Source organism: Capra hircus, chromosome 7 (genome assembly GCF_001704415.2).
Source record: "Capra hircus breed San Clemente chromosome 7, ASM170441v1, whole genome shotgun sequence".
NCBI lineage: Eukaryota > Metazoa > Chordata > Mammalia > Artiodactyla > Bovidae > Capra > Capra hircus.
Genome location: NC_030814.1, coordinates 99,583,737 through 99,599,921, shown reverse-complemented (window position 1 = coordinate 99,599,921; position 16,185 = coordinate 99,583,737). Strand labels below are relative to the sequence as shown.

The window sequence follows — 16,185 nt, the reverse complement described above, 5'->3', positions numbered from 1 at the left end:
GTTATTCAGCAATAACTGAGTAAAATATAAAATTGTACAGAATTGAGGGTGATTATAATAATGTTCTCATTCTATGCATTCATTCTGATATTTAAAGATAGCATTCAACATTCCTGCCTTAGAATTTTATTACAGAAAATGGTGTTAAAAAGTACTCCATTGCAGTTTCCTCTCTGTTAAGCAGTAGATTGGAAGATGTGTTTGGTTGCATAAATTGTGACCTGAATCACATGGCTGAATAGGTGGTCAAGTTCTCTAGTGAGTCACATTTGATCGTGAGATACACATACATATACATATATAAAGAGTTGACTCGAGTAATGCAGGGCTTGGGGCAATGACACCCTATGCAATTGAAAATCTGCCTATAACATTGCAATCAATGCTCCTTATCCACAGTTCCATACTCCATGATTCAATCAACCCTCTTATAAAATTATGTAAATTGAATTAGATTTCACTTGTACTTTTTTAATACCAGTAATTCATCTCATGACTATTCTTTCAGGAAAACAAGGCAAAAATTACTTGGGATGATATATGTCATTTAAGAAGAAATTCTTCCTCATGTTACTCCATAAAAAAAAAATGAGCATGTCCAAAAATTTCATATACAAAGTTTGAAGAATTTTGAAATAGAAGAAAACAAAACTTTTGACTGAGGAGAAATCTTAATAAAGTGAGTCACTGGATTTGTATAGAGAGCTTGAACTAAATTAGGATGGAAATTCCAAGAAACAAAGAGGAGTGAATTTTATTACACAATGGACAAAGAATCACAACTTCTGGTTGCAGGACTATTTTCTGTGAAATCAAGGGCAGTTCATCACCCCAGGGCAACTGACTGCTTTGTGACTGCCATCCCATTGAATCTCTTCAGAGTTCTCTTTATGTCTGTGTTGCTCAGAAAGCAGATAAAGGGGTTCAGCATGGGTGTGGTTGTGATGAACAACTAAATGATGAAGAAAAAAAGTAATAAACTTTTGTTTCATATTTGACTGTCTACAGAAATTGTGGAAATGGCTTCGGTTGCCAACTTGGTACTTTTTCCCAGAGAAATAGTACAACTCATGATTTTTCTTTTAGTAAACTGAAAAATAAATTGTTCAATATATAAATCATGTCAATGTATGGCAAAACCAATACAGTACTGTAACGTAAAATAAAGTAAAAATAAAAATTTTTTAAATAAATAAGTAAAATAATAAAACATTTCACTTCAGAAGAAATTATTCCCAAGGAATGCATGAAGAGTCATGAGGTAAATGGGAATTTCCATATATTACACTTAAGTTTGCAAATCAATTCGTGGAAGTAGAAAAATGACAAAGAAAAAAAAGATAGCAAATAGCATAACGGTTAGTCAAGAAAGCTAGTTAACTTGTATAAAGAAGTTGAAATGAAATAAATGGACATATCAGGCAGTAAATTGAAGGAGCAAGTGCTCTTTTCACAATCTGATCAGAAAATCACAATTTTGGCCTCTAAGGCATTGCATCTTGCAAAAATCAACACTTCTTCTGCCTCAAGACAATTGGTTCTAATATAGTTGCCATCCTAAAGAATTTTCTCAGAGCTCTCTTTATGTCTTTATTCCTCAGACTATAGATGAAGGGGTTCAGCATGGGTGTGACCACAGTGTACATCACCGAGGCTGTTACACTTGAATGTGAATTCTGGGTAACAGCAGGGGTAAAGTACACTCCTAAGACTGTACAATAAAATAAGGAGACAACTGAGAGGTGAGATGCACAGGTGGAAAATGCTTTATACTTCCCTTGAGCTGATGAGATTCTATGTATGGAGGAAACTATCCTAGAGTATGAGTAACATATCCCAGCGAATGGACCACCACCCAACAGCCCAACTGCGAAGTACATCATGGTTTTATTTAGAAAGGTGTCAGAACAGGCAAGTTGGATCACCTCTTTGAATTCACAGAAGAAGTGGGGGATTTCCAAGACTGTACAAAAAGATAGGCGCAGGGCCAGCAAAGTTTGTAACAAGGAATTCAGGGCACCTATCATCCAGGACACCAGAATCAGCAGTGCACACAGCCGGGCATTCATGATGACTGTGTAGTGCAGGGGGTGACAGATAGCAACATACCGGTCATAGGACATGACGGTCAGGAGAAAGTCATCCAATTGTACAAATAGTAGGAAAAAATATATCTGAGTGAAGCAGTCTTCATAGGAAATGACTTTGTTTTGTGTTTGTATATTCACCAGCATTTTTGGGATGGTGGTAGAGATGAAACAGATGTCTACAAAGGACAGGTTGGAGAGGAAGAAGTACATGGGGGTGTGGAGGTGGGGATTTGAGTTGACAGCCTGGATGATGAGCAGGTTTCCAAACACAGTGATCAGATACATGGAGAGGAAAAACCCAAATATGATAGACTGCAGTGCTGATTCCTCTGAAAATCCCAGGAGAATAAATTCTGAAATTTGTGTTTTGTTGCCTGGTACCATACTTTGGTGGTCACTATTAGGAAACAAAGAACATGATTAATTTTCTCACGTGTGGGCATTCACATAGTGAAAAACTGAAAATTACACATTTCTGTAGTATTCAAGGTATCGTCTATGGCATCTGTGATTAGAAATTTCTGCTTCACACTCAGGCTTTTGAGCAAAAGCTCATGTATTACCCTGTTTAAATGCAAAATTCTTCCGCACATTTGAGGAATTTGTGTTGAATACTTACTATCTCCTGGGGTGAATGTGTAGGATGCTAAGAACAAAACTCGCTACAGTCCAATAGTGATAAAAATATAAATTAACAAATACAAAAACACATTGCCATGTCTTATAGTGAAAGATGCTGTGGAAAATATTCACTCTATAAAATAGAGTAAATGGAAAAACAGAGCAGGTATAAGACAGGGGCTTCCCTCGTAGCTCAATTGGTAAAGATTCGGCCTGCAATACAGGAGACATGGGTTTGATTCTTGGGTCAGGAAGATCCCCTGGAGAAGGAAATGGCAACCCACTCCAGTATTCTTACCTGGAGAATCCCATGGACAGAGGAGCCTGGAGGGTCCTCTGGGGTCGCAAGACCATGGGGTCACAAGAGTCAGACACTACTTAGCTACTTTGACTTATAAGATAGAGTGGAGGTGTTATGATTTACTGGGAGGTCAGGGAGACCTCAAACAAGGAGAAATTTGAACAGAGATCTGATGGAAGACAAAGCAAGATATTATGTTATCTGGGAGAGGAGAATGCCCTGTTGGGGAAAGAGTCAGTGCGAAGTCACTGAGGGTGGGACTTGTTTCAAATAGTCAAGGCTCAAAGGAAGCCAAAGTGTTCAGGGGAATGAGCAAGGGGAGTAAGGGAAATGACGTCAAATGATGCTGATGACCTCCCTGCTGCTGCCAAAACTGAAAGGCACAAAGAGTCCCTCATGCACATGTTCTTCCTTTCATACTTTTGTTTTAAAATTTAAAATGATTCCTTTGGATAGAAACTGATCCTTATTTTCATCTTCTGTGTAACACTGTTGTGTCTGTCTTTTACAGGTCACATTTGGAGTAGATAAAATTAAGTACCACTGTCCAGAGAACTGTTCATTCCCCACAACAGACTCTCACACAAATAGAGCACTTGATTACTTACTGGGCTTATTACTCCCTGTGTGTCCATGCTAAGTTGCTTCAGTCCTGTCTAACTCTTTGTGACTCTATGGACTGTAGCCCAAGGCTCCTCTGTCCGTGGGATTTCCCAGGCAAGAATACTGGAGTGGGTTGCTATTTCCTTCTCCAAGGGATCCTCCTAATTCAGAGATTGAACCTGAGGCTCCTGCACTGCAAGCAGATTCCTTACCATTGAGCCACCAGGGAAGCCCCATCACTCCCTAGTTCTCAACTCCAGCCACAATGATTAGGAAATGAATAATACAAAGCAAGTTGTCAACATCAAAACATCTTTACCCTAAAGAATGTAGAAACAGTACCTAAGTTGTTGTTGGTGAGCCTCCTGTGGGGCTTCATTTTAATGCGAGCATTTTGTGCTCTGTATTAAAAGATAAATCTAAAAAGCAGTTCAAAATATGACAAAGAAGAAAAGGACATGGGGAGGAAAACAAGGATCACCCATGGGTCATATCTTTTCCTGGTTGCCTTATTTTAGAGCACACGTCTTGGATTATGTATACCTCAGTTTTGCAGGCATTTCATCTTCTAGGCCAAGTCTAATGACCTCAGTTATATATACCACGGTCACCCCCATGCTGAATCCCTTCATCTACAAATCAAGATCTAATCAGCTCAGTTGGTCCCTGAGAGACTGTGATGACAAAGCTTCCTTAGTAGCGGCAGCATTCCACCCCCAGTTTATCCCCTTGATGCCCAGAATACCTAATGAAGCAGCCTACAGCAATTTATCAAAAGAAAAATGAGTCGTTATCTTTATGCTGTCAAAACATGTTTTATAGTGCTTTATAATGTAAAAGCTTTTATTATTTTTCTGTTAAAGTGGCAGTCAAAGGAGGAAAAAGAAACATCCTACTGGTTGAACATTACACCAGAAAACTAACAACAATTGATTATTGTTTGAAAATGATTAAAAATTATTAGAAACCATTGTTATGTTAGAAATATTAGCAATAGAAAATATGCAAAGTTCAACTATAAATTAAGTTTTAAAACATAATTGGTAAAAGGACTGTAGCCCACCCAGCTTCTCTGCCCATGGAATTCTCCAGACAAGAATACTGGAGAAGGTTGCCATTCCCTCCTCCAGAAAAGACTTTTCTACGTGATCTTCAATACAAAAAAACTGAATCAGAAAACCAGCATCTGAACTGCAGGTCTAACACATGTTAGCTGTATAAACTTAAGAAAAACTATAGATCCATTCTAAACATTAATATCCTTACTCAGTGGGAAAAGCGGTGTCCATCCTTCTACATCAGTAGGCAAATGTATGTAAAAAGCTTAGCATAGTCCTTTCATGTTATTAAGTGAATGATTATCATTGGTGATGAGGTTTAACTGATTTTTTTCTTCTGTCTCACAAATTTCTTCATTGCTTTCCCACTTATTCCTAAAGAAGTCTTACAAATTAAAGCTCAGTAGCATACCTGTTTTCATATTAAATCCATATGTTTTCATGTGAATATCCAACATGGGAGAATGTGCTGTGAAATGTATGTCTCTGTTGCAAGATAGTATCTACCTCCACGGGAATATACCTTTCTAACTAATGCAGAACGTGCTTTAATGCATCACATCTTTAAAAAAATGTCTTTAGTTCGCTGCACATGCCTCTAAATCTACTTTTCTTACTCCCGTTATCTAGGAAACACCTTTAATATCCTCTAATTTTACTGGAACCACTTTATGCTCCCACTTCCTTCCTCACTCTCATCCAACTGGACTTCCATTTCCATCACTTAATCATCAACAAGGATGCATGTTTCTGAGTCCATCAGACATTTCTCTTTGTAACATATTTAAAAATGAACTATAAATTAATTAGCCAACCTACCAAACAAGCATGGCAAATATCTCGAGTCTGTACTAGACTTGGGCTCTCAAGTGATTTCAAATATCATATAAGAAATGAATTGCCAGTCCAGGTTCGATGCAGGATCTAGGATGCTTAGGGCTGGTGCACTGGGATGACCCAGAGGGATGATACGGGGAGGGAGGTGGGAGGGGGGTTCAGGATGGGGAACATGTGTATACCCATTGTGGACTCATGTTGATGTATGGCAAAACCAATACAATATTGTAAAGTAATTAGCCTCCAATTAAAATAAATAAATTTAAAGTTAAAAAATTAAAAAATAAAATAAAACTTGTCCACCTCCATTCTCTTTGAATCTTTCCTGAACTACCTATTAAACTATAGACTTACCTAGATGGGGTCTATGAGAAGAAAATCTGTGTGGATATGCAAATTCCTCCCTGGATGGTTGATAGTGAAAACTGAAGCTCTGTTGCCAGGAAGGTACCTCAGCCTGAATTTTTACTCCAAAAGCATCAACCATGTCCTGTGCAGCTCAAGGTTCTACATCTACAGGGACTGTAACAAAGGAGATATTTACAGCTCCTTATGTCTGCTCATTAGGCACTGTTTCCTTTGTTACTCTGATCTCAGAACACATCACTTCCCTGTGGGACACTAGAAACAGAATAAATTTTTCCTGCTGAAAATCTGTTCCCAGGAGACAAGGTTGGCTATCAGTTGAATTTAGTTTGTATTCAGATCAGTCGCTCAGTCGTGTACGACTCTTTGCGATGCCATGAATCGCAGCACGCCAGGCCTCCCCATCCATCACCAACTCCCGGAGTTCACTCAGACTCACGTCCATCGAGTCAGTGATGCCATCCAGCTGTCTCATCCTCTGTCTAGTTTGTATTACTTCTTATGAATTCTCCAGCCTCCCAGAGGTCTAACTTCCTTGCACTTTATCCTAACCTTCAGTTAGCATTTTCTAGTCTGAAAAGGAGGAACCTATTTTGACTAGTTTCCATGGACTTCTAAATTATTGTCTTGTTCCAAGTATCAGGCTCCTCGGTTCTGTCTCGTCACTACAAAGATTTGGAGGGACGGACATTAAAGCCCTTGGCGTGTCACAGCTCTCAGGTCTTGGACAGACCATGCTATAGCTCTCAGGTTTCAAACAGACCATGTTATAGCTCTTAGACAAATCAGTGTTACAGCTCCATGTTACAGCTCTATTTAATTTAGAAAATAGCAGGAAAATCCATCCTCAAGGCATGAGGGCATGTCGACCCAAAGACACAAAGAGAAGAGTTCCGCAGCATGTGGGAGAGAGACCCCGGGCCCTTTGGCTCCTCTTTTTATATGTCTTTTTTCTCCACCTGGGCCTCTCTTATGTAAATTGGGCTAGCCAGGAGCACTATTTGTTCTACCTGAGGTCCTCACTCTGGTCCTCGGACCTTCCTGTGTTCTTTTTTCGCAGGCTTTTCCCTTCCTTGTCTTTTAGCCACCACCATTCTGGACTCCTATAGGTAGAATAACTACCTAGCACAAGGATCAATAGCTCCTGATATACCCAAAATATTGGTAATCCCTCTTCAACAAAAGAGTTGTATTGTCTGCTACAAAACCATATGCAATCTTTGGCTTCATGTGATGTTTGACAAATCAGGAGATTTAACTATAATTTAGAGCAGTTATTTACTCCTCTTGAAAAAGATTTGTTACATGACATATTTAGATATGTATTTAAATCACCCACAGAATTGTTGTTGTTCAGCCACTAAATTGTGTCCAAATCTTTGTGATCCCATGGGCTGCAGCCCGCCAAGATCCTCTGTCCTTCATTATCACTGGAAATTGCTCAAATTCATGTCTATCAAGTCAGTGATGCTATCTAACCATCTCATCCTCTGCTGCCCCCTTCTCCTCCTGTCCTCAATCTTTCCCAGCATCAGGGTCTTTTCCAGTGAGTCAGTTCTTCTCTTCAGCTGGCTAAAGTATTGGATTTTCAGCTCCAGCATCAGTCCTTCCAATGTATATTCAGGGTTGATTTCCTTTAGGATTGATTGGTTTTATCTCCTTACTATCTAAGGGACTCTCAAGAATCTTCTCCAGCACCATAGTTTGGAATATATCATTTTTCCAAACATTTGCTTTTTAATTGAAAGATAATTGCTTTACAGAATTTTGTTGTTTTCTGCCAAACATCAACATGAATCAGCCACAAACCCTAACCCTAACCCTAACCCTAACCCCTCCTCTTGAAACTCCTTCCCATCTCCCACCCCACACCACCCCTCTAGGTTGTTACAGAAATGTTATCACCCAAAACATGTGGCTTTCTGTCCATCTGAAGGTTCTTACTTTCCCTTGTCTGCCTATAGTCCTCACTGTTTATGTGACATGGGATTTCCTGCCATCTGGCCCTGCCCCAATTTCTCTGTTCATCCTTAGCCACCTGCCTGCTGTCACACACTGACACAGTGAGCAGCTGTTTGGGAACAGATGGCTCAGTGGTAAAGAACCCACCTGCCAGTGCAGGAGATGCAAGAGACTTGAGTTCCATCACTGAGTCAGAAAGACTCCTGGGAGTAGCGAATAGCAACTGTAAAATGAAAACATCTCCTGCCATATCAATAAACAAGAAATGTCACAGCCATCAGCTATCTCTGGCCTCCAAATGTGGAATGGCCGGGGGTGGACTCCTAAGACTACAATCCAGCAGGAGCTACCACACCCGCAGTGGGGGAATGCAAGAAGCAGGCATTTGCCACATTTTCCCCTCCTTAAGAAGAACAAGGAAACAGGATTTGGCCCAAGATAGCCAAGGTGCATATGAAAGGAATGAATTCAGTGAGTCCAGAGGCTTACATCTTCCCATACAGAGAAGGCTCAAGTCCTTAATTTGATATCTGACTTTGATGTTCAGCCTGCCTGCTCCCTTTGTTGCAAAGGTGTATAGCCTGACTCGCCCTCCTTTCCCCTTGGAGTAGTTTTCTCAGAGCTACTGAGATGCTGTCTCCAAGGCTGGGGACAGTCCCACAAATAAAGTAACTCTCTACTTTCAGGTTGTGACTGTATTTTTTAGTCAATACAACCCATTCTAATATTCTTTCCTGGAAAATTCCATGGACAGAGGAGAGAGACTGCTGGGCTACAGTTCATGAGGTCACAAACAGCTGAACACAACTGAGCACACACACACACACACACACACACACACACACACACAAGTGAAACCCATTAACAGTATAGGAGCTATATTTTTATATTCTTTCTATTTTGCAGTTTTGTCTCTGGTTTACTTACTCCCTTTGTCTGGATCTCCACTCAAAATCAGGATTCAGAACACTGTTCAATTCAGTTCAGTTCAGTCGCTCAGTCGTGTCCAACTCTTTGCGACCCCATGAGTCACAGCACGTCAGGCCTCCCTGTTCATCACCATCTCCCAGAGTTCACTCAGATTCACGTCCATCGAGTCGGTGATGCCATCCAGCCATCTCATCCTCTGTCGTCCCCTTCTCCTGCTGCCCCCAGTCCCTCCCAGCATCAGAGTCTTTTCCAATGAGTCAACTCTTCGCATGAGGTGGCCAAAGTACCGGAGTTTCAGCTTTAGCATCATTCCTTCCAAAGAAATCCCAGGGCTGATCTCCTTCAGAATGGACTGGTTGGATCTCCTTGCAGTCCAAAGAACTCTCAAGAGTCTTCTCCAACACCACAGTTCAAAAGCATCAATTCTTCAGCACTCAGCCTTCTTCACAGTCTAACTCTCACATCCATGACCACAGGAAAAACCATAGCCTTGACTAGACGGACCTTAGTCGGCAGAGTAATGTCTGTGCTTTTGAATATGCTATCTAGGTTGGTCATAACTTTTCTTCCAAGGAGTAAGCGTCTTTTAATTTCATGGTTGCAGTCACCATCTGCAGTGATTTTGGAGCCCAAACAAATAAAGTCTGACACTGTTTCCACTGTTTACCCCTCCATTTCCCATGAAGTGATGGGACCGGATGCCATGATCTTCGTTTTCAGAATGTTGAGCTTTAAGCCAACTTTTTCACTCTCCTCTTTCACTTTCATCAAGAGGCTTTTTAGTTCCTCTTCACTTTATCACAGAACAAATTGTAGTCACAGCCTGTTTCAGGAAAAAGTTTTTACTTAACACAGCATAGTGGATTGAATGGTGGGCCCTCACCAAGATATGTCTACATCCTAACGCCTCATACCTGTGAATGTGACCTTATTTGGTGGGGAAAAAAAAAAAAAAACCCTCTTACAGATATAATTGAGGACTTTTAGTGAGATCAACTTAGATTATACAGGTGGACCCCAAATCCAATGACAAATGTATTTATAAGAGATACAGAGAGGAGATACACGGGTTTGAGAAAAAATTGTGTAACTTGGGTGTCCTTTCCTGGTCCAATGTGGTCCTCACCAACATGTGTTTATTTTTTTTCTCTTTGATAGTAGCCATTCTATCCATCCCTGGAGGAAGAAATGGCAGTTTCCAGTATTCTTGCCCGGAAAATCCCATGGAAAGAGAAGCCTGGTGAGCTACACACTCCCCAAGGGTTGCAAAGAATTGGACACGAATGAGCAACTAAGCACAGCACAGCATTCTAACCATGGGAAGTGTATCTCTTGTTTAAATAGTGGCTTTGGTGTCCATTCCTTTGGTGATTAATGATTTTGGGCCTCTTTTACCTTGCCTGTTGACAAATCTGATGCCTTCCTTGGAAAACAGTCCATTGAGGATCCCCTGCTAACTGTTTTAATATGGTTGCTTTTTTGTATTGAGTTGATTGAATTCTTTGTATTTTTTGAATTAAAAAAATCTTCTTTGGGAATATAATTTGCGAATACATTTACCCTTGAGAAGGTTGCCTTTTAATTTTGTTGGTGGTGTCCTTCACTTTTTCAAAGCTTTTTAGTCTGATGTAATTCCCTTTGCTTGCTTTTACCTTTTCATTGACTGAAGAGATGCATCCACAAATGTATTTATAATTTTAATGTCAAAGAGGTACAGCCCATGTTTTGTTCTATGATTATCAATGTTTAAGGTCTCAAATCTAAGTTTTTAATCTGTATTGAGTTTATTTTTGTATACTAGCATAGTAGTGCAGATCCATTTCATTCTTTTGTACCAAGTGGTACTGGAAAATATTCCTTTCCACATTGTGACTCAATTACAAAACTGAAGAAGTTATAGTTATTTTAATGATTTTTCCCTCTAAAATTTACATGGTAATTTTAAACAACTCATTTTGATATAGAGTTGCAATTTTTCTGATTCTGTCACCTTAGGCATAGTTTTGTGTCATTCATTTGTGTCATAAAAGAGAACATTTCAACATTTCTTTTTTTTTCTTTTTTTTTTAAATTAGTCTATTTATTTTTCACTTTACAATACTGTATTGGTTTTGCCATACATCAACATGAATCTGCCACAGATGTACATAAGTTCCCACTCCTGAACCCCCTTCCCACCTCCCTCCCCATACCATCCCTCTGGGTTATCCCAGTGCACCAGCCCCAAGCATCCAGTATCCTGCATCAAAACTAGACTGACAATTCATTTCTTGTAAGATATTATACATGTTTCAATGCCATTCTCCCAAATCATCCAGCCCTCACCCTCTCCCACAGAGTCAAAATGTCTGTTCTGTACATCTGCATCTCTTTTGCTGTCTAACATGCAGGGTTATTGTTACCATCTTTCTCAATTCCATATATACGTGTTAGTATACTGTATTGGTGTTTTTCTTTCTGGATTACTTCACTCTGTATAATAGGCTCCAGTTTCATCCACCTCATTCAACCTGATTCAAATGTATTATTTTTGATGGCTGAGTAATACTCTATTGTGTATATGTACCACAGCTTTCTTATCCATTCATCTGCTGATACACATAGGTTGCTTCCATGTGCTGGCTGTTATAAACAGTGCTGCGATGAACATTGGGGTACACGTGTCTCTTTCAGTTCTGGTTTCCTCAGTGTGTATGCCCAGCAGTGGGATTGCTGGGTCATAAGGCAGTTCTATTTCCAGTTTTTTAAGGAATCTCCACACTGTTCTCCATAGTGGCTGTACTAGTTTGCATTCCCACTAACAGTGTAAGAGGGTTCCCTTTTCTCCACACCCTCTCCAGCATTTATTGCTTGTAGACTTTTGGATCGCAGCCATTCTGACTGGTGTAAAACGGTACCTCATTGTGGTCTTGATTTGCATTTCTCTGATAATGAGTGATGTTGAGCATCTTTTCATGTGTTTGTAAGCCATCCGTATGTCTTCTCTGGAGAAATGTCTATTTAGTTCTTTGGCCCATTTTTTGGTTGGATCGGTTTTTTTTTTTTTTTTTCTGGAACTGAGCTGCAGGAGTTGCTTGTATATTTTTGAGATTAGTTGTTTGTCAGTTGCTTCATTTGCTATTATTTTCTCCCATTCCGAAGGCTGTCTTTTCACCTTGCTTATAGTTTCCTCTGTTATGCAGAAGCTTTTAAGTTTAATTAGGTCCCATTTGTTTATTTTTGCTTTTATTTCCAATATCCTGGGAGGTGGGTCATAGAGGATCCTGTTGTGATTTATGTCGGAGAGTGTTTTGCCTATGTTCTCCTCGAGGAGTTTTATAGTTTCTGGTCTTACGTTTAGATATTTAATCCATTTTGAGTTTATTTTTGTGTATGGTGTTAGAAATTTTTTAGTTTCATTCTTTTACAAGTGGTTGACCAGTTTTCCCAGCACCACTTGTGAAAGAGATTGTCTTTAATCCATTGTATATTCTTGCCTCCTTTGTCAAAGATAAGGTGTCCATAGGTTTGTGGATTTATCTCTGGGCTTTCTATTTTGTTCCATTGATCTATATTTCTGTCTTTGTGCCAGTACCATACTGTCTTGATGACTGTGGCTTTGTAGTAGAGCCTGAAGTCAGGCAGGTTGATTACCTCGTATAGCCAAAGCAATCTTGATAAAGAAGAATGGAACTGGAGGAATCAACATTTCTTATAAGGCATTCTAGTGATGCTAAGCTCCCAGTTTTAGTTCATCTGCAGAAGCCTTTATTTCGCTTTCCTATCTGAAAGATAGAGGCTTCCCCAAAAGCTCAGGGGTAAAGAATCCTCTTGCAATACAGAAGATTCAGGAGACAAGGGTTCTATCCCTGGGTCTGGAAGATACCCTGGAGGAGGAAATGGCAACCCACTCCAGTATTCTTGCCTGGAACATCCCAAGGGCAGAGGAGTCTGGTGGGCTACAGTCCAGACCGTGGGGTTGTAAAGAGTCAGACAACAGCTAATCACACACACACACACACACACACACACACACACACACATCTGAAGTTTAACCTTGCTGAATAGAGTATTCTTGGCTGACATTTATTATCTTTCAATATTTTGAGAAAGTCATTCCATTCTCTCTCATCCTGTGGAGTTCCTCCCATGAAATCTGCTGATACCCTCGTGAAGGTACCTTTGTAGGTTATATTTAATATTCTTTCTTTGTCATTGACTTTCAACAGCTTTAATATGTCTACCTTGGAGTAGGTCTTTTGCACTGAGACATTTAGGTGTCCTATTATGATAGCTTTGTGGACTTGTACATATAGTTCCTTCCCCAAGCTTGGAAAACTCTATTATCTCTATAAATAATCTCTGTTCCTTTCTCTCCCTTTTTATTCTTTTTCTTCTGGGATAAAGTTAAAGTGAAGTCGCTAAGTCATGTCCGAATCTTTGTGACCCTGTGGACTGTAGCCTATCAGGCAACTCCGTCCATGGGATTTTCTAGACAAGAATACTGGAGTGGGTTGCCATTTCCTTCTCCAGGGGATCTTCCCGACCCAGGGATCGAACCCAGGTATCCCACATTGTAGGCAGAGGCTTTACCATCTGAGCTACTGGAGAACACATTATTTTTCTTACCTCTTCAGATGGAGTCAGATGTTTCTCACAGAATATCCTCATTAAAAATCTTAGTTCAGTCTTCACTTCTCCTAAATCACTCTACCTTTCAGCTCACTGTTCCTCACATCCATAATGCATCCTTTACTTCCAGTGTTTTCTAAGGCACATTTTGTCTCATTTATTGAGTTGTTCAGCTCCAGAATTTCTGCTTGGTCATGTCTAAGAGTTTTCATCTTTTTGGATGTTTCTTTTATGTTCATTATTATTTTTATCCCTGAGCTTATTAAAGTGCCTTTATCAGTTTTACTATAACTTGTTGAGTTTCTTCCAGATGTTGCTTTGGATTTTCTATTTAATCACAATTTTCCATGATGTTAATATTAGTTCATGGAAAATTCTTATTTCCCTTTTGTGAGTCCATGTTTCTCTGGTTTTTCATGGTGCTCGCTAGATTGCTCAGCTGCCAGTGCATTTGAAATAGCAAACACCTGCTTTATATGGGGAAAATTTTGTTTATTTTGATTCTAAGAATTCAGAAACCTATATGCAGCCCAGGAAACAACAGTTAGAACTGGACATGGAACAACAGACTGGTTCCAAATAGGAAAAGGAGTATGTCAAGGCTGTATCTTGTCACCCTGCTTATTTAACTTATATGCAGAGTACATCATGAGAAACGCTGGGCTGGAAGAAGCACAAGCTGGAATCAAGGTTTCTGGGAGAAATATCAATAACCTCAGATATGCAGATGACACCACCCTCATGGCAGAAAATTAAGAGGAGCTAAAAAGCTTCTTGATGAAAGTGAAAGAGGAGAGTGAAAAAGTTGGCTTAAAGCTCAACATTCACAGAACGAAGATCATGGCATCTGGTCCCATCACTTCATGGAAAATAGATAGGGAAACAGTGGAAACAGTGTCAGACTTTATTTTGGGGGGGCTCCAAAATTACTGCAGATGGTGACTGCAACCATGAAATTAAAAGACGCTTACTCCTTGGAAGAAAAGTTATGACCAACCTAGACAGCATATTTAAAAGCAAAGACATTACTTTGACAACAAAGGTCCATATAGTCAAGGCCATGGTTTTTCCAGTGGTCATGTATGTATGTGAGAGTTGGACTGTGAAGAAAGCTGAGTGCTGAAGAATTGATTCTTTTTAGCTGTGGTGTTAGAGAAGACTGTTGAGAGTCCCTTGGACTACAGGGAGATCCAACCAGTCCATTCTGAAGGAGATCAGCCCTGGGATTTCTTTGGAGGGAATAATGCTGAGCTGAAACTCCAGTACTTTGGCCACCTCGTGTGAAGAGTTGATTCATTGGAAAAGACTGATGCTGGGAGGGATTGGGGCCAGGAGGAGAAGGGGACGACAGAGGATGAAATGGCTGGATGGCATCACTGACTCTATGGACGTGAGTCTGAGTGAACTCTGGGAGTTGGTGATGGACAGGGAGGCCTGGCGTGCTGCAATTCATGGGGTTGCAAAGAGTCAGACACGACTGAGTGACTGAACTGAACTGAAGTGAAGAATTCAGATTGCTAACTAGAAACCCTTCTTTGTTTTTCAGTTAAGCTCTATTGAACAAGGTTTTAGTTTCTTCTATATGACCTACAACTGCCTACAGTTGAGAAACTGCAGTGTCTGCCCTTCAGTGTTCCTACCAGATGTTTTGCCTGGTGCCTTGTAGTCACTGCTGGTGCCTCCAAGGGTCACTGATGCCTCCATGTCCACTGGTGCCTTGTTGCTGTCACTGTCTTTCCTGTGGTTGGCAAGTCTGCTGTGGGAATCAGGACAGTGGGTACTTTTTATCATCCAGGGTCACCCGGTTCGAGGTCCCCACCACCATCTTCCTGTGCTTGTAGATGATGCTGCATCTGGAAGTCCAAGGTCAAGTGTTCCACCTCACTTGTGCTCTGGGTCCATGGGCTCAGCTGCCTCAACCATAGCACTGGACCAGGGACGCTGATTCTACTGTTGCTGTGGTTCTACTTCCCCTACTTGTTCTAATCAGCCTACCTTCATGTGCTACATATATGTGAATCTCTGGAGGTCTGGTGTCTTGGGCAGAGGAAACTTTTTTGAAGTATAGATGTTTTACTAATAGTAGAATGAAAAGGAGAGACAAAGGGAGTACCTTATGTTATCATGATGCTGACATACTAATGATAAACTCATTTTTCCATAAACTCTAACATAATAGGTACTCATAATGGAGAAAACTATCATTTACCAGTGAAGAAAGAAGTACACTATGCAAAAAACGTTTAGAATTACAACATAGAGAAAGACAGATGAATATAGACTCATGAGGAGCACAGCAGAGATCAGAACAACTCCACTCTACACAGCTTCATTTGATAGTTAAGGGGTTATATTAAAACGTTTATCATTAGGATGAGTTCTAATGAGCAATGTCCGATGATATGACATAAAAGTGAACAGAACTGAGAACAATAATAAACTACTCCTTATCATTCTAGACATTTATACAATATTTAAATACAAGTTACTCTGCTTTTAAATTTTATGTCAGATAATTGTATTTTTTAAAAAAGTGACTCCATTTAGATTTCATTTCAGGTGGGTAGGAGATTGGAAGACAAGTTTGTTTGCTCAAATTGTGACCCTGTGTCATGTGACCAAACAGATATTAAAGCTCTCCAGTGAGTCCTTTTTTGATCATGATGATCCATGCATACATTTTAACATAGAATCTTAGACCTTGAGTAACACAAGTGTTAGGGGCATCGACGCTTTGCATAGTCAAAAGTTCTCATAATTTTATAGTCATCTCTTTATACCCAATAATTCAACCACCTTTATTTAA

The 16,185-nt window shown here is 40.0% G+C and overlaps 1 protein-coding gene across 1 annotated transcript; it reads right to left on the bottom strand.

Moving 5' to 3' along the window:
• LOC102185260 (olfactory receptor 7A17-like) lies at positions 1,509–2,474 on the bottom strand. The gene has a single exon (XM_013976814.1). It carries the CDS (start codon positions 2,472–2,474, stop codon positions 1,509–1,511), a length of 966 nt encoding a protein of 321 aa, XP_013832268.1.